This window comes from Ornithorhynchus anatinus, chromosome 12, assembly GCF_004115215.2.
Source record: "Ornithorhynchus anatinus isolate Pmale09 chromosome 12, mOrnAna1.pri.v4, whole genome shotgun sequence".
Classification (NCBI taxonomy): Eukaryota; Metazoa; Chordata; class Mammalia; order Monotremata; family Ornithorhynchidae; genus Ornithorhynchus; species Ornithorhynchus anatinus.
Window position 1 is genome coordinate 51903284 of NC_041739.1, and position 19013 is coordinate 51922296.

Sequence of the window (19013 nt, forward strand, 5' to 3'; positions counted from 1 at the left end):
AGGGGAAGGGGGTGGAGCAGAGGGAGGGAGTAGGGGCAATGGGGAGGGGAGGAGGAGCAGAGGGAAAGGGAGGGCTCAGTCTGGGAAGGCCTCCTGGAGAATCAGAAGGAGGGAGAGGGAGCAGGGGGAGGAGGAGGAGGAGGGAGAGGGAGGAGGAGGGAAAGGGAGAAGGAAGAGGAGGGAGAGGGAGGAGGAGGAGGACAGAAAGGGAGAAGGAGGAGAAGGGGGAGGGAGGAGGAGGAGGAGGGAAAAGGAGAAGGAGGAGGGGGAGGAAGAGGGAAGAGGAGGAGGGAAGAGGAGAAGGAGAAGGGGGAGGGAGAGGGAGGAGGAGGAGGGAAAGGGAGAAGGAGGAGAAGGAGCAGAAGGAGGAGGAGGGGAAGGAAGAAGAGACGGAGAAGGAGAAGGAGGAGGGGAAGGAAGAAGAGACGGAGAAGGAGGAGGAGGAGGAGGAGAAGGAGAAGGAGGAGGAGTAGAAGGAAGAGGAGGCCGTGCCCCTGGCGGGTCAGGCAGCTGGAGGGCCTGCCGGCCTGGGGGCAATGACCGCACTGGGGCAGATGGCAGCGCACCGCCGCTGAGCGCGCCCACCGTTCCCCGGCTGCCCGTCCTGCCCGCTGCCCAGCCCAGTGCCCAGTGCCCTGCCCAGCCGGGCACCATGGGCACGGGGGACTACATCTGCCTCTCCATGAGCGGAGGGCCTCCGTGGGGCTTCAGGCTGCAAGGTGGCCAGGACCAGCAGCGGCCCCTGCAAGTCGCCAAGGTAGGACAGTTCATTCCAGCCTACTTACTGAGCGCTTCCTGCGGGCCGATCGCTGTACTGAGCGCCTGCAAAGTACAATTCGGCAACAGAGAGAGACAACCTCTACCCGACCACGGGATCGAGGTCTAGAAACGATGTCGCGAGGGGGGTGGCTGGGGGGTCTGCCCAAGCCCCCCGGGGCGGGGATGAATACCTCCGGCCGGAGGACCCACTTTTCCCCGGGATAAACTCGTCGTGGGCAGGGATGATCACTCTTTATGTGATCTGTCCTCTCCCCTGCGTTTAGTACAGTGTTCTGCACATAGTCGGCGCTCCACAACTTGTGGCAGTGCGGGATCTCGGGCGATGACGTTGGGGATTGTCTCTCTTTAGGGTTGCGCTGTCCTCTCCCGAGCGTTTAGTACAGCGCTCTGCACCTAGGCAGCGCTCCCTAACCTGTGGCAGAGCGGGATCTCGGGCATGGACGGTGGGGATGCCCTGATCGTGGGCCGGGGTTGGCGCTCTTTACGGTTGTATTGTCCTAAGCCGGGCGTTTAGTACAGTGCTGTGCACGCAAGAAGCGCTCCATAAATGCGTTTAATGAACGCGCTCCGGCCGGAGGATCGACTTTTCACCGGGATATGCTCACCGTGGGCAGGGAATGTATCTCTTTATTGTTGTATTGAGTTCTCCCAAGCGCTCAGTACAGCGCTCTGCACGCAGGAAGCGCTCAATACGATTGAGTGAGTGAATGAATGCGCTCCGGTCGGAGGATCGACTTTTCCCGGGGATAAACTCGTCGTGGGCAGAGATTATCACTCTCTAGGTGATGAGTGTCCTTTCCCAAGCGTTTAGTACAGTGCTCTGCACATAGTCAGCGCTCCACAACTTGTGGCAGTGCAGGATTTCGGGTATTGACGTTGGGGACTGTTTCTCTCTAGGGCTGCAATGTCCTCTCCCAAGCGTTTAGTACAGGGCTCTGCACATAGCGCTCAATAACTTCTGGCAGTGAGGGATTTGGGGCAATGACGTTTGGGATTGTCTCTCTTTAGGGTTGCACTGTCCTCTCCCGAGCGTTTAGTACAGTGCTCTGCATATAGTCAGTGCTCTGCACACAGTCAGTGCTCCACACAGTCAGTGCTCAATAACTTCTGGCAGTGCGGGATTTCGGGCAATGACTTCGGGGATCTCACTCTTAAGGATTGCACTGTCCTCTCCCAAGCGTTTAGTAAAGTGATAAGCAGCGTGGCTCAGTGGAAATAGCCCGGTATTGGGAGTCAGAAGTCATGGGTTCTAATGCCGGCTATGCCACTTGTCAGCTGTGACTTTGGGCCAGTCACTTCACTTCTCTGTGCCTCAGTTCCTTCAACTCTAAAATGGGGATTAAGACTGTGAGCTCCCCGTGAGTCAACCTGATCACCTTGTAGCCTTCCCTCCCACCCCCACCCCAGCACTTAGAACAGTGCTTGACACATAGTAAGCACTTAACAAATACCATCATCATTATTATTACAGTGTTCTGCGCTGAGGAAGCATTCCATAACTTGTGACAGTGTGGGATTCGGGCATTGACGTTGGGGATTTTCTCTTGTTACTGTTGCAGTGTCCTCTCCCGAGCATTTAGTACAGTGCTCTGCGCTCGGGGGCATTAAATTACCTGTGGCAGTGCGGGATTTTGGAAGGATGGGGAGGAGAGGGGGCCAACTGATAAGACCTTGCTTGCTTTATAGGACCTCCTCACTGGGCCTTGTTCTCACCTGTCCTGCCATTGACCCCTGGCCCACGTCCTACCATTGAGCTGGCATGCCCTCCCTCCTCACATCCACCAAATTCACACTCTTCTCCCCTTCAAAGCCCTACTGAAGACTCACCTCCTCCAGGAGGCCTTCCCAGACGGAACCCTCCCTTTCCCTCTGCTCCTCCTCAAGCAGTGTGGTTCAGTGGAAAGATCCCAGGTTTGGGAGTCAGAGGACCTGGGTTCTAATCCTTGCTCCCCCACTTGTTTGCTGGGTGACCTTGGGCAAGTCACTAACTTCTCTGGGCCTCAGTTACCTCATCTGTAAAATGGAGATTAAAAAATGTGAGCCCCAAGTGGGGCAATCTGATTACCCTGTATCTACCCCAGCACCTAGAACAGTGCTTGGCACATAGTAAGTGCTTAACAAATACCATCAATTCTTATTATTGCCCTTACTCCCTCCCTCTGCTCTACCCCCTTCTTCTCTGCACAGCACCTGTATATATCTGCATATGTTATTTATTACTCTATTTTATTAATGATGTGTATATATCTATGATTCTATTTATCTATTTTGATGGTATTGATGCCTAATTGTTTTGTTTTGTTGTTTGTCTCCCCCCTTTTAGACTGAGAGCCCGTTGCTGGGCAGGGATTGTCTCTCTCTGTTGCCGAATTGTATATTCCCAGCGCTTAGTCCAGTGCTCTGCACCCATTAAATGCTTAATAAATACGACGAAATGAATGAAAGGACCACGGTTTTTAGGATTAGCGAAGCAAAATCCACTGGGGACGTTTGGGTCGCCTGTGTCTCCTCCTTGTCCCCGGCGGAGACCCAGGGAATGATTCCACCTCCCACCCCTTCCCTCCTCCTGCTATTTTGGGACTCTGAGAGAGGGACATTTAGCGGCAGAGGATTCGCCCAAGGACCAACTTTGGGCAGTCCTTTTCTGGGCCGCTGAATATCGGCCAACGCCGAGTCACCCCACTCACCTTTTAAGGGGGTGGTTGGTAGGTGTCACCGATTAATCAATTTGCCTCCTTGAACGTTTGCGAGAAATTCAGGGATTAAAACGGTAGCCGCAGTTGATCGGCGGGGTCGAAAATGATAAGAGAGGGGGCAGTCGGCTTTTAATTCCAGAGGCGCTTTCCCCCCTTTTAAAAATGCTTTGCGGCTCTGGCTGAATCTTCCTTTTTTTTACGGTGCCGCGGAGATCTTGAACGGTTTATTCCTTGTTGGGATAATGAGACTGCTTTTCCTCTACCAGGATTCTCTAATAGTGTCCTCCCCCAAGCGCTCAATACAGTGCTTTGCACGCAGTAAGCGCTCAATAAATACGATTGATAATAATCAAGCATGAAATCAGATGGAGTTTGACTTTAACGGCTCAGTTTCTTTTCACTAGGAGAGAAAAAAAGTTCTGCCTTTGTTTTTAATGTATTGTCTTTAAATAAGATCTCAGGCTGTGCTTGAATAGATGGCGCGGTGAATATATTTTTCTGCTTTTGTTTTTGATCATTTGCAAGTTTCTAAAGGGGGGGAGAGATCCTTTTTCCCTTTCACTTCTATATGCGTCTGTTACTTTGTAAGTAAATTCTTTAATAAAAAGAGTGGTGGAATCCTGCCCCCTAGTGAACGTTTCCAAACACCATGACGACGGGCAAAAGACAATCAAATAATACTAATAATGATATTAATAATGGTATTGGTTAAGCTCTTACTATGTGTCAAACACTGTTCTAAGCGCTGGAGTAGTTACAAGGAAATCAGGTTGCCCCGCGTGGGCTCACTGTCTTAATCCCCATTTGACAGAGGAGGTAACTGAGGCACAGAGAAGTTAAGTGGCTTACCCAAGGTCACACAGCAGACGAGTAGCCGCGTGGGGATTAGAACCCACGTCCTCTGATTCCCAAGCCCGGGATCTTTCCACTGAGCCACACTACGTCTGTAGAGAAGCAATAGGCTGTGAGTTTCGGTTTTGCCATTTACCCAGTTTTCAAGCATCTCAGAGGTGAACTTTAGTGCAGTTTTCACCCAGTTACAGTTGGGTGTTGGTCCTTGGCAACGGACCTGGTTGCCAGTAGTGTGTTGGAACTGACTGACAGCTGTCAGTCAGTTGGGGAGATGCTGGCTAGCTGATGGGAGTCCATCCAGAGGGAGACCACCATACCATCTGGAGTCCATCGAGAGAGCTAACCGCTACTTCTCGGTGCTGATTTCAACCAGAGGTCGGGCCTTGAAAGGCGATGGAGATTGAACTGTGCAAACAGGGGTCCCCCAAAAGGCAAAGGACGATGGGGCAGAAAAAGTTGGGTGTGATGGATTGATGATGGTCCCTTGTTCACCGAACAGGCCCTGACAATCAGAGTGGGTTTCGCTCAGTAGGATGCTCACTGGTATCCAAAAGGCCAAATCATTCCTCTGTCCTACTGAGTGACCCTGGGCAAGTCCCTTAACTTTTCTATGCCTCGGTTTCCTTATTTGTAAAATGGGGATGGCAAGGAGAAGCAGAGAAGTAGCGAAGCATTACGCTGTAGTGGCTAGAGCACGAGTTTAGGAGTCGGAAGGTCATAGGGTTTAATCCTGGCTCTGTCACCCTGGGCAAGTCACTTCATTTCTCTGTGCCTCGGTTACCTCATCTGCAAAATGGGGATTGAGACTGTGAGCCCCACGTGGGACAGTGACTGTCCAGCTTGATTTATTTGTATCCACCCCAGCGCTTAGTACAGTGCCTCGCACAAAGTAAGTGCTTAACAAATACCATTAATAGTATTATTACTGTTATTCTTGCCTTTCCCTGCCTCATAGTTCCCAGACCCAGGGTAAATTGTGGCCAATGCGGTGGCTTTGGGAGGGGTGGAGGGTTTCTGAGAGAATAATCTGAGGATGATTTCTTCCTATCTATTTTCTGAATTACCTATGCTCAATTCCCATTCCCAATTCCTTAGATTTGAAAATTTACATTCACCAGGGCAAATGTTCAGTTTAAAAATCAAACTGACTCGATACCAGGCTCAACCTCCTTTGTGGGAAGGGAGATGGAAATTTTGCTCGTTCTTCCCCAGTTGGACTGAAGAGAATCTGAGTCAGGTCCTGTAGGAATCCCTTATTTTGCAGAAATGGGGTGTTCTCATCTTTAAGCAGGGGGGAGGAAGTGGGGAGGCAAGAGATGAGTAGGGATTAATAGGTAGAGGGAGAAATTAGGGAATCCGCCAAACCCTGATAAGGATAGAAAAAGAATCCGGCTAGCAGCAGAGGGGAGAGACAGATGAGTCTGGAGAAAGCAGACTCAGCTGAGTCCTGTACCATCAAGGACATTCCGGGTCCACGGACACCTTTTACACAAATTAGAAAAATCTCTGTGAGCAGATCTAGGTAAAGCCATTCAAAAACAAAAACAAAAACCAAGAGGCTTTTCTTCATCGAGTTTCTGAACTATTCAGCTATCTTTAAAGGATAAAAGTCTGAGTCAAAAACAGCAAGAAAATCGCTATTTTCATATCGATCAATTCTCTTTATTGAGCACTTACTGTGTGCAGAACACTGTAGTAAGCACTTGGGAGAAACAAAACTATTCAGTTTAAGTAGGACCAGACATTGATAGATATTAAGCCTGAAAAGGGGTTTTCTTCTGCTGGTCTGGGCTGCACTGAGATAAAAACATCGTTTCCCAGAACTATGTCCAAATTCCAAATCATTTGGGAACCCCCTATTCCCCAGATTCATACCCAAATAACTTCTTCTAACGGGGTAGCCGAGGCCTGTTGGTTCTTGTAAAAGAAACCAAGAGTTTTTAAAAACTAAAAGCGGTGTGAGCTGCCAGCTATTTTCTGGGCTTTAAAAAAATTTAAAAGGTTTTTTACTTATATGTGATGAAGCGTGGATTTGATAGAAAGTGAAACCAAGTCTGCTGTAGAATCAGGTGACATCCTCACCAAAATCTAAGTTGAAGAGCTCCTTCAGACGAGGAACAGACTTTCAGAGTTTACAGTGTTTGTCTCAAGCCCTAGGGCTGATTTATCTAGGAAAAATCACAGATATAAAATCCCATCGTGTGTGCAGTTGCTCTTATACAGTTATGTCAGCACTTTCATTTTAAAACTCTCTTTTCACAGGCACATTTCACTTGGCGGTAAGTATTTTCTCTGGACGGGCTATTGGCAACACATTTTCTCTAAAATCCCTTTGAAAGTGTTTAACTGAAATGAGTGGGAAAACAGAGTTTGTGCTTTGAAAATATATTTTTTTGCTCTACTCATCCTTTCACTATAATAATCAAAGAGCTGGGATTTTTTTAAAGGGAAAAAGAAAAAGAGTCAGCAATTCTATCCATCCTGCTTTCAAGACCTTTAAAACCATAAATTCAAATTTTGGGAAAAATGCACTGGGAATGAATGGGACTCACCACAGACTCTCTCCTTTGAGTCTTTGAGTCTCTTTGTATGCCGTAGTGGATAGCCCATAGACCTGGGAGTCAGAAGGTCATGTATGAATTTATATATCTGTAATTATTTATTTATGCATATTATTATCTGTCTCCCCCTCTAGACTATGAACTCATTGTGGGGAGGGAATGGGTCTGTCTGTTGTCTGTTGTTTTATTGTACTCTCCCAAATGCTTTGTATAGTGCTCTGCACACAGTAAGCGCTCAAAAAATAGGATTGACTTATTGCAGTACAACAGAGTTGATAGTTGTGATTCCTGCCCACAAAGAATTTACAGTCTACAGGGGGAGACAGATATCAAAACAGATTACAGATAGGGGAAATAGTAGAATATAAGGATATCTACCTAGGTACTGTGGGCTAGAGTGAGTTTCAAAGTGCTTAAGGGGTACATATTCAATGCAGAGGAAAGGAAGGTTAGGGGAAATAAGGGCTTAGTCTGGGAAGACCTTTTGGAGAAGGTAATAATAATTATGGTATTTAAGCGCTTACTATGTGCCGAATATTGTACTAAGCTCTGGGGTATGCACAAGCAACTCAGGTTGGACACAATCCCTATCCCACGTGGGGACTCATAGTCTCAATCCCCATTTTACAGATGTGGTAACTGAGGCACAGAGAAGTGCCTGATTACTTGTTTTGATGTCTCCCCCCTTTTTGACTGTAAGCCCTGTGTGGACAGGGATTGTCTCTATTGCTGAATTGTACTTTCCAAGTGCTTAGTACTGTACCCTGCACACAGTAAGCACTCAATAAATAGGATTGAATGAAGGAAGGAAGGAAGCAACTTGCCCAAGGTTACACAGGAGACAAATGGTAGAGCCAGGTTTAGAACCCACATCCTCTGATTCCCAAGCCCGTGCTCTTGCCCCTAGGCCATGCTGCTTCTCATCTCCATTCGAACATTTGGCTCTTTGTTGGGGTGTCCTCTAACAGTAGACAAGCTCATTTGGAGTCTAAATCTGTGAGGACCAATCCTACTATTTAATGCCAGTCTGGTATCGAGCAAGAATGATCATTTCAGTCAAAATGACTATGTTTGGAGTCATGTTCCTAGTTTGCAAGCCACCCGAGCGACAGGAACCCTGTCTCATTCCCACCTCTGTAGTTTCTCCCAGTGCTTAGCACGCTGGTCTGCGAACATAAAGCGCTTAATAAATATTATTACTACTATGTGCAGCTAGTTCCACCCCTTAGTGCACCCCAAGAATGCACCCATCTGCTTACAGGTTAAACTTTGGGAGGCACTCCTTGTGCTAATACATTATAAAGTATTTGTGCCAGTGGAGGCTACCCTCCAGTGGCTAATGACAAATCAATCGATGGTATTTACTGAGCACTTCCTCCAAGCACAGCACGGTACCAAGAGCTTGGGAGACTATATTAGAGTTAGTACACTCGATCCTACCTCTTAAGGAGCTCACGTTTTGCTCTACTCCTCCTCTGCAAAAGAATATTATGACAGCTATTTATAAAGAACAGTGTGGCCTTCAAGGAAAAAATGTGTCTCTGTGTGCCTTTGTAACTGCCTGTATGTGTGCTTAAGTGTGTGGAGTCTTGTGTTCGTGTCTGTTTGAAGGAAGGTTGGGTACCTGTGTTTGCATGTGTGTACGCTGTTTAGCCTTACCATCCTTTTCTATATTGGTGGAGTGAGAAAGAGCTTTGCCTGTTTTCCTTATTACTGCCACTCTTTCTTTGCCATTCAGCTTGCAAGGAAATTCACAGAGTAAAGTATGGCGAGGGCGAGGGGAGGGGCGTGCGGGGGCTGGGGGGATTTGCCCAAGAGGCATTTGGTTGGATTACAAATGTGCCTGGGCATCCTATCAAATCTAACCAATCCCTAGTAGAAGGGATTGAACTACAACCCAACATGGTACCCCGTCCTCTATGATTGACATCAGCTAGGCATATGATGTACTCTGACACCAAGGGAGGGAAAAGAGCCACAGAATCCACGATAGTGGGAAAGAAGTATCCCACAGCAATCTGGAGAGAGAGTTGCAGAGAAAGTCAATCCCCACATCCCTCCTATTACTCCACAAAGTTGCTCCTCTTTGGTTCTCAACTAAGCATGGGCGCTGATTGGCCTATAAACCATCCAACACATTTGTTACCTTGATAGAGTTGACTGAGAGCTCCATTAAGTCAAACGGTATCTGGGACATTTTTTTTCAACCCATTGTAAAATTTGTCCCAAGCCTTAAAGAGTTTCTTGTGCACAGGCTGGTTGAAGTTTTTCCATTTCATGGGGAAAGAATTAAGAAACTCACTCCAAACTGGCTTTGGGTGGGGAGCCAGAACTCAATATAGTAGTTGGAAGTGGTCATAGTGGTTATGGCAGTTAGCAACATGCTCCCTGGCCACAAAGGGGTTACCCTAATGGGTGGGATTCAGTACATTCATTAAAAAATTGGTTAAAATGAATCAGAATAGATTTCTGGTAGCTTAGTGATGGCACTAGATCCACAAGTTTTTAGTAGAAGTGAAAAAAAAACCCAGAATCGACACTAAAGAACTTCACCCCATACACCATTTCAGAAACTAAAAATGACAATTTGGAAACTCTATGGTATTTGGTCTTGTTAATGTGTTTTATTTTTTTGAAAGACTTGATGGATACGTTTCTAACAACTATGTATTCTCCTTGATTATTTGTCCATTCTTTTTCTAGTATTAAAATGTAAATTGGCCCAATCCTTGCCAAATAGGCTGTCTTCAAATTTCTTAAGAAATCTAGTTGAGAAGTGTCAGATTATGAGGAAGATGGCACCCATACTCCCCCGCCCAACCACCTGCAGTTCTATCATAGTACTTAAGACTGAAATCTAGCTTGATTTAAATCAGTTTCTTCCTGATGAAGCAGTTAAAGAGGGTGTAATCTACGGGTCTTTATTTTTTTAGACCACATTCTGTCCTTTATAATAAAAATGAAGGGATTTTTTAAGCGTTTACTATGTGCCAAGCACTGATCTAAGTGCTGGGGTAGATATAAAGTAATCAGGTTGTCCCACATGGGCTCACAGTCTTAATCCCCATTTTACAGATGATGTAATTGAGGTACAGAGAAGTTAAGTGACTTGTCCAAAGTCACACAGCTGACAAGTGGCAGAGTCAGGATTAGAACCCACGACCTCTGACTCCCAAGCCCGGGCTATTTCCATTACGTCACGCCATCTGGGAATAACTTAAAACTAGTGAGTTCTGCTAACCAAGCATAGGACTTCAGTAAAAAACTATCTGTTTGGGGTTAGTGGTTTCTTGGGCTTGTACCCTTGGGAGCCCGTGCAAATGGCATCCAGAGTCATGATTCTGAATAAGTGAAGATAGCTACAGTCTTCTGCATGGTTATTTACTTTCCTTTTGCTTCTGACATTTCCTGTTTGTAGTAAGTTGCCAAAAAGACCCAGAGGTTTCAGTTTCAAATTCAGTGGCAAAGAGTAAACCCAAATGCTGAATTGTACTTTCCAAACGCTTAGTACAGTGCTCTGCACACAGTAAAGGCTCAATAAATACGATAGAATGAATCAACTTATTATTATGGTGGATTGCGTTCCCCATCGATTAATGCTTTAATTATAACCAGTTCATTGTGACACCTCAATAGATGTACCTTGAGAACCTTATTATAGTGCAGGAAAACATACATTTGAATGGTACATCCTAGGAATTGTCTTACTGTTCAACAGAGAGTCACAGGGATAAGATGCAAATTGAAATGTTTCTTACTTTCCTGTAAATGTTGTTCATTTTAAATCTCCCCATTAAAAATTGAAACACTTTCAAGAAAAGTCCTCATAAAATATGTCACCTGGGACAATTTCCTGATTTGGAAATTAATAACACTAATGGTTTTTACTGAATGCCCATGGAGTGTAATGAACTGTACTAGGCACTGGGGAAAGTACAACAGAAGTACTCTGTTCCCTCCCACCAGGAGCTTACACTCTAATGACTCTGGAGTTTTCCATCTAATTAGACACAGAGATGTTTTTATGGAAGAAACCAATCAGTATCTCTCCTTCTCTGAAGGGTCTCCCCACCTTCAAATCAATCAATTATATTTACTGAGCATTAACTGTGTGCAGCACACTTAACTAAGCTCTTGGGAGAGTACAATATAACAGGGTTTGTAGACACGTTTCCTGCCCACAGTGAGGTTACAGTAACATCTCCTCCAAGAGGCCTTCCTTGACTAAGTCCTCTTTTTCCCTGATCCCTCTTCCTTCTGCATTGTCTTCGTACCCTGGAAGAACTTGATATTCACCACCCAACCCCTGCCCCCCGGCCCCCAGCTCTGCAGCACTTAGGTATATTTCTATAATTAAAAAAAATATCTGTCTCCCCCTGTAGACTGTAAGCTCCTTGTTGGCAAGGGATCCTATCTACCAACTCAGTTGTATTGAATTTTCCCAAGTGCTTAGTACAGTGCTTTGCGCAGAGAAAGTGTTCAATAAATACCATTGCTTTTTTTAGGGTATTTGTTAGGTGCTTACTATGTCAGGCACTGTTCTAAACCCTGGGGTAGATACATGCTAATCAGGATGGACACAGTCCCTATCCCACATGGGGCTCACAGTATTTATCTCCATTTTACAGATGAGGCAACTGAGATACAGAAGTGAGGTGACTTGCCCAAGGTCTCACAGCAGACAAGTGATGGAGCTGGGATTAGAAGCCACATTCTTCTGACCCCCAGGCCAGTGCTCTATCCACACTGCTTATCATTGAAGTCTTCCCTCTTTTAGACTGTGAGCCGGTTGTTGGGTAGGGACTGTCTCTATTTGTTGCCGAATTGTACTTTCCAAGAGCTTAGTACAGTCCTCTGCACACAGTAAGCGCTCAATAAATATGACTGAATGAATGAATCGATTGACTGATTAATCTATTTGGGAGGAAGCAGGGTCTACAAGGGTCAGAGAAGCAGCGTGGCGCAGTGGAAAGAGCACGGGCTTTGGAGTCAGGGCTCATGAGTTCGAATCCCAGCTCTGCCGCTTGTCAGCTGTGTGACTGTGGGCAAGTCACTTCACTTCTCTGTGCCTCAGTTCCCTCATCTGTAAAATGGGGATTAAGACTGTGAGCCCCACGTGGGACAACCTGATTCCCCTGTGTTTACCCCAGCGCTTAGAACAGTGCTCTGCACATAGTAAGCGCTTAACAAATACCAACATTATTATTATTATTATTATTACAAGGGCAAGCCACAACTGCAAGACAGAATGCCACTGTTTTTTATTTTACTTGTAACAAGATTCTGAAACAAGTATCAAATGATCCTTTTGTTAAAGTGAAGGATTATGATTTATATGGCATCATCTCTCTGGCATGTAGCAATTTTCTGAGACTGAACTATTAATAATTATAATAATTATGGCAATAATAATGATGGCATTTGTTAAGCGCTTACTATGTGCAAAGCACTGTTCTAAGCGCTGGGGGGGATACAAAGTGATCAGGTTGTCCCACATGGGGCTCACAGTCTTCATCCCCATTTTATAGATGAGGGAACTGAGGCCCAGAGAAGTTAAGTGAGTTGCCCAAAGTCACACAGATGACAGGTGGCAGAGCCAGGATTAGAATTTATGACCTCTGACTCCCAAGCCCGGGTTTTTTCCACTAAGCCATGCTGCTTCACTTACTATGTGCTATGTGCTGGGGAGATGCAGGATTATCAGGCCGGACATAGTCCCTAGCCCATCCAAGAGTCAGAGTCTATCTCATCCCCGTTTTACAGATAAGGAATCTGAGGTTTACAGAGATTAAATTACTTGCCTAAGGTCATAAAGCAGGCCAGTGGGGAAGCTGGGACTCAAATCTCAGTTTCCTTTTCCAGTTCTATTCTTTTTTCATTAGGCCATACTACCTCCCCAAGGAACTATATTTCTTTCAGATCTCCTGGGTGCAGTAGATGAAATTACAGTTAATCCTCAATTCATTTTCAACACAACTAACTTCTAAAACTGCATCTTTTTAATCAGTCAATCAATTGTATTTATTGAGCACTTACTATGTGCAGACCACTGTACTAGCTGCTTGGGAGAGTACAATATAAAAGAGTTGGTAGACACGTTCCCTGCCCACGGTGAGCTTACTGCCTAGAGGGCGAGGCAGACATTGATATAAATGAACAAATTATGGATAGATATGTAAGTGTTGTGGGGCTGAGGCCTCACTAAGGTGAATAAGGGGTGTAGATGCAAGTTCAAGGACGATGCACAAGGGAGTGGGAGAAGAGGAGGTGAGGGAAGATTTGACAGATTGAATATGTGGGTTGCACAAGAGAGACAAGTCAAGGATAACTCCAGGGTTATGGGACTGTGAGACAGGAAGGAGGCTGGTGCTGTCTACAGTGATAAGAAAGTCGGAGGACAGGACATCTTAAACGGAACAATTTTATAAATGGAGTACAGGTTCTTGAACCAACCTCAGACACCCGGTTGTTACTAATATGACCAATATTATTGTGTGGTCAGTTAGAATGAGTAATATAGCTATCTTAATTTAGTTTTACTGAATCAAGAGTGTAAGCTCCTTGTGGGAAGGGAGCACATCTACTGGCTCTGCTTTACTGTACTCTCCCAAACACTGTGCCCACAGTAAGTGCTCAATAAATACCACTATTAGATTTTTTAAAAAATGGTATATGTTAAGCATTTGCTATGTGCTAGGCCCAGTTCTAAGCCCTGGGGTAGATACCAGCTAATCAGTTTGGACACAGTCCCTGTCCCACATGGTGGCTCACAGTCTTAATCCCTATTTAACAGATGAGGCAACTGAAGCACAGAGAAGTTAAGTGACTTGTTCAAGGTCACACAGCAAGCAAATGGTGGAGCCGAGATTAGAACCCAGGTCTTCTGACTCCCAGGCCTGTGCTCTATCCATTAGGTCATGCTGCTTCTCAGCAGAGTCAGAGAGGTTCCATGCTAGGGCAGCCAACTTCACTGGAAGTAAAAATGGACCTGACTCCCGGGAAGGAATATGGCCTAGTGGAAAGAGCACTGGGTTCTAATCCCCACTCTGCCACATGTCTGCTACGTGACCTTGGGCAAATCACTTTACTTTTCTATGCCTCAGTTCCCCCATCTACAAAATGGGGATTCAATACCTGTTCTCCCTCCTACTGAGACTGTGAGGCCAATGTGGGACAGGGACCATGTCCGACTTGATTAATTTGTATTTACTGCAGCACTTAGAACGTTGCTTAACACATATTAAGTGCTTAATAAATACCATAATTATTATTATTCCAACTGGCCATATCTGGCCATCAGGAAATCCTCTTTATCTCCAGTCCCTTCTTCTCTGTCCCTCCTCCCTCTTTAAATTGAGCACCTTCCCTGCCTCTCCTCCCCCCTTCTACCTAGCATTACCTCCTAGCTTTGAAAATATTTCCCCCATTACCTCCCACCACACACACACCCTCTGAGCCAGAGTCGTAAAGGAGGCTAGTGTTGCAAAGTCAAAACCCATATGTTGTAAAATTCAAATGGTGCAAATTCATCTTTATAACTCCCAACTCCTTAAGTCAAGGTCTATCTGTACCCTGGGAAATGCACTCTCTCTTCATCTGGCATTTTCCTCAGAAGTAAAACAGAGTGAAGACAGAACTGCTAATTTTCTTATGCTTTTCAAGGGTCTCTTAAGATGCCTAGCTTTCCACCAAAAAATGGGAAATCTGATTTCTTGTTTATTGGAAAGAAGGCTTTGGAGAAGCCCAAAGAAAGGGAGTCATGTCCCTGCACCCTCTTCAAAAGATAGTAAATAGAGAGGAGGTGAAATTTGCCCAGAACTGCAAGTTTTCCTGAAAGAGGGAAGGACATTCCCATTTATTTTATGAATTTGGATGGTGAACTCATCTGTACCGGGATGGTGCTTGATAAGATCTGGACACCAAGGAGGTTCAGATTGTTCTGCACCTCCCTGGAACTGGTGTGAACGGTATTTTTTGACTCAGCCATTTCATAGAATTTTGATATTAGGCACCAATGTAAACTTTCTTTTAATTCCCAGTATTCAAGGCCATTGGCGTTAAACTCATGTGATTTTTTAAAATCAGTAAATCAATGGTATTCACTGAGTGCTTACTCTGTATTGAGCACTGTACTAACTGCGTGTGAAAGTACTATAATAATAATAATTGTAGTATTTGGTAAGCACTTACTATGGGTCTAGCACTGCTCTAAGCGCTGGGGAAGATTAAAGATCATCAGGTCAGACTAAGTCCCTGTCCCATACAGGGCTCACAATCTAAGTGGGAAGGAGAACAGATACTGAATCCCCATTTTACAGATGAGGTAACTGAAGCACAGGAATGTTAAGTGACTTGCTCATGGTCACAGAGTAGACACAGGGCATAGCTGGGATTAGAACCCAGGTCCTCTGACTCCCAGACCATGCTTTTTCCATCAGGCCATGCTTCTTTTCCTCTGAGTATCCTCTATAGAAAATATATTCTCTACTTGAACCTTTTTTTAATAAAAGGGGAAATGAATAATGAATTATAATCATTTTCACCTAAAATAAGATAAAAAAGGAGGAAATGAGTTCTTCCTAAGTAAATACCAAGATGTCTGAATCACAGTACCCTTAAGAAACCTGACCCTCTTTTGGAGAATTCTTTTTAAATTCAAGAATTAGAGTCAAGGGTATTGCTTTTCTATCCCCTCTCTATTTCTTTTCATCCTTCCTTTCCCATGACAACACCCTGCAAGGTACTGCTGCTAATACTCCCTGCCATGAATCTGTTCTTAAATTATGTGGTTATGAAGCTTGTTGGAAGCTCTCTGTCCAGAACTCATCAGCACCTGGACAGCCCCACTGAAGATAATACTAATAGCCGTGGTATTTAAGTGTTTACTATGAGCCATGCACTGTACTAAGCACTGGGGTAGATACAAACAAATAGGATTGGACACGGTCCCTGTCCCACACGGGGCTCGCAATCTCAATCCCCATTTTACAGATGAGGTAACTGAAGCACAGACAAGTGAAGTGACTTACCCAAGGTCACACAGTAGATGAGTGGTGGAGCTGGAATTAGAACCCATAACCTTCTGCTTCCCAGACCTGTGTTCTATCCATAAGGCCATGCTGTTTCTCATGAAAAAGGTGTGGTACCTGACTATGACATGGAGCCCCAGAGTTACACAGACAGGATCCTTCCACAGTATCCTAGCATTTAATTACTTCAGAAATACTGCCTTTAGCTTGTTAGGCAGTTCAAATATTGAAAAAAAGACAACCACCAAAACATATGGAAATCATCTGAACAGAGAAGGGAATCTTTTCAAGTGTACGAAAACAAGAGAGAAAATTAAAAAATCATTGGTGATTCTATTACCCAGAAATCTTCCTTGCACAGTTGGATAGAAGATGTGCCAGAATCAGTAGTGAAGACTAATGCACTTCTCACTCCCCCCCGCCACCCCCGATGCCTCTTTTCCAGTTAGAAAGTGGGATTACCATATACAAACTCTTGTTTTAAGCAATTACTCATGAAGTCCCTGGAAGCGCTGGCTTTCCAAACAGAAAAGGGAAATTACTTTTAGGTCCAGCTTCAAAATACAGGCTGAAGGTAGATGGAAATAAAAATTTAGAAAAAGAAGGCAAAGCCAAGAAACGTCAACTATCTGTGAAGGGAAAGACCCACGGTTCACGCCTTTCCCTCCTCATAGAACGCCCTCCTTCAAACCACAACACTCCTCACCTTTAAAGTTCTCCTACAATAAGCCTCCTCCTCCAAGAGGCCAAGGCTGACTAAAACCCCATCTGTCCATTGGCCTCTTAGCAATCATGTTTATTATTTCTTTAATTGCTTATTTTTGCTTTCATCATTTATATCTATGTTCTTCTTCATTTGCCTATTATGTGCTTGAACAACTTAGGCCCACTTTTCTCTCCTATGATATTTATTGAGTGCTTACTGTGTGGAGAGTACTGTATTAAAGCACTTGAGAGAGAACAACAGAGTTGGGAGACGTGTTCCCAGCCCACAATGAGCTTACAGTCTAGAAGGGAAGACAAGCATCAATATAAATAATTTATAATACATAATTTATAGATATCTACATAAATTCTATTGGGGGGGGGAATATCAAATGCCCAAAGGTCACAGACCCAAGAGCATAGATGATGCATTATTCCCACCTAGGTATAAGCTACTTGAGGACAGAAGCTTCTGTTGCATATTGCCGAGTGCCTAGGACAGTGCCCTGCAAACAGCAGGTGCTTCTTAAATGCTGTTGATAATCAGGGTGAGGATGGAAGAAGAGCCTACCTGTTAACCTCTTAGCCGGTTCCACCACTTGTCTGCTGTGTGGCCTTGGGCAAGTTGCTTCACTTCTCTGGGCCTCATTTACCTCATCTGTGAAATGGGAATTAAGATTGTGAGCCCCATGTGGGACAGGGACTGTGACCAACCCAATATACTTGTATCCTCCCCCAGAATTTAGTACAGTGCCTGGCACATAGTAAGCACTTAAAAAATATCACAATTATTATTATCATCAAGTCCCCCTTGACTGGTCTTGTTTTGTGTGGCTCTGAACAGCCACAAGGCATTCACTGGAAAGAGCAGTGTTCCATACTGGAATTTTGTGGGTCAGTTGTTTGGATTTCTCCCAAATCGAAATTGGCTGGCCTGGGAAAAACAACCATTTGCACCAGAAAGTTCTCTTCTAAGCTAAAATTAGTCCCGCAGTGACCCGTTCGCTTCAGCCTGAAAGAGCCTCTCTAAATCTTACTCAGTAAACCCTTTTGGGAGAAACTCTGGATCAAGTGTCATTTGGAGTCTTCCACTTCTGAAATTTTATTAGATGAGGATTAATTCCCAAATCCCAGGAATCGTTCAATCAGTGACACTTACTGAGAGCTTGCTATGTGCAGAACACTGTACTAAGCACTTGGGAGAGTACAAGAGAGTTGGTAGATAAGTTCCCTGCCCACAAGGAGCTTACAGTCTGAAGGGAGTGAGACATTAAAATAAATACTTTATGGAAATGTTCATAAGTGCGGTGGGGCTGTGTGTGGGGTGAATGTGTTGGGTGAATGTCAAGTGCTTAAAGGTTACAGATCTAAGTGCATCGCTGATGCAGAGGGAGTGGGAGTAGGGAAAAAGAGGCACGAGGGGAAGGCCTTTTGGGAGAAATGTGCTTTTAGTAAGGCTTTGAAGGTGGGGAGAGTGGTGGTCTGTTGGCTACGAAAAGGGTGAGGGGGAAGCTTCCAGGCCAGAGGCAGGATGTGGGCAAGGGGTCGGCAGCAAGATGAGACTGAGGTACAGTGGGTAAATTGGTGTCAGAAGAGCAAAATGTGTGGGCTGGAGTGTAGTAGGAAATCACTAGGTAAGGTAGGAGCGGGTGAACTGATTGAATGCTTCAACTAATCAATCAATCAATGGTATTTATTGAGCACTTACTGTGTGCAAAACACAGTACTAAGTGCTTGGGAGAGTACAATAAAACAGAATCGGTAGGCGTGTTCCCTGCCCACAGAGGGAAGCATAGGGATAGAATGAACGATATTGTTGTTTAATTGAAGCTCTTCCTCTTTCCCTTTCCTGAGTTCCAAAGCATCCTCTTGGAGGAAGGATGGAAAAATTGCAAGGGGAAATTGAGTCATTTGAGATTTCCCGGCCAGAGACGTCCATCTTGAGGCAGACAGATCTCTCTAGGTGGAGGAAAGATGTACCAGTTTCCTTCCTAAACATGACTTTAAAGGTCAATAAGATTTATGTTTGGATCCTTCCTTCTCTTTTATCATTAATTATGTAGGTTCTGTGAGAAAGGAGGATCTAAAATAAAGGGGAGTCCCAGGAGACTCAGGTTTTAGTCCTAGTTCTGCCACTTGTCTGCTGTGGGACCTTAGGCAAGTCACTTAACTTCTCTGTGCCTACATTACCTCTTCTGTAAAGAGGGGATTAACTGCTTGTTTTCTCTCCCTCGAACTGTGAGCCCTAAATGGTACAGGGATTGGAGTTCAATCTGTTTATATTGTATCTACCCCAGCGCTTAGTCAGTGCTTAACAAATATCACCGTTACTATTATTATTATTGTGCTGTTTGAAACAAAGAAGTCGCAGTGGAAACCTGGGTGGTCAG

General features: G+C 44.9%; 1 protein-coding gene across 2 annotated transcripts in view; it reads left to right on the plus strand.

Annotated features, from left to right (window-relative positions):
• The first annotated feature begins 433 nt into the window (after positions 1 to 433).
• Positions 434 to 19013, plus strand: part of SYNPO2 (synaptopodin 2) — a 155722-nt gene continuing 137142 nt past the window's right edge. For both annotated transcript variants that reach the window (XM_029076610.1, XM_029076608.1), the window contains exon 1: positions 434 to 757. In XM_029076610.1, the coding sequence (XP_028932443.1) occupies positions 653 to 757 (105 nt within the window). In that variant the 5' untranslated portion in view covers positions 434 to 652. The remainder of the gene's footprint in view (positions 758 to 19013) is intronic.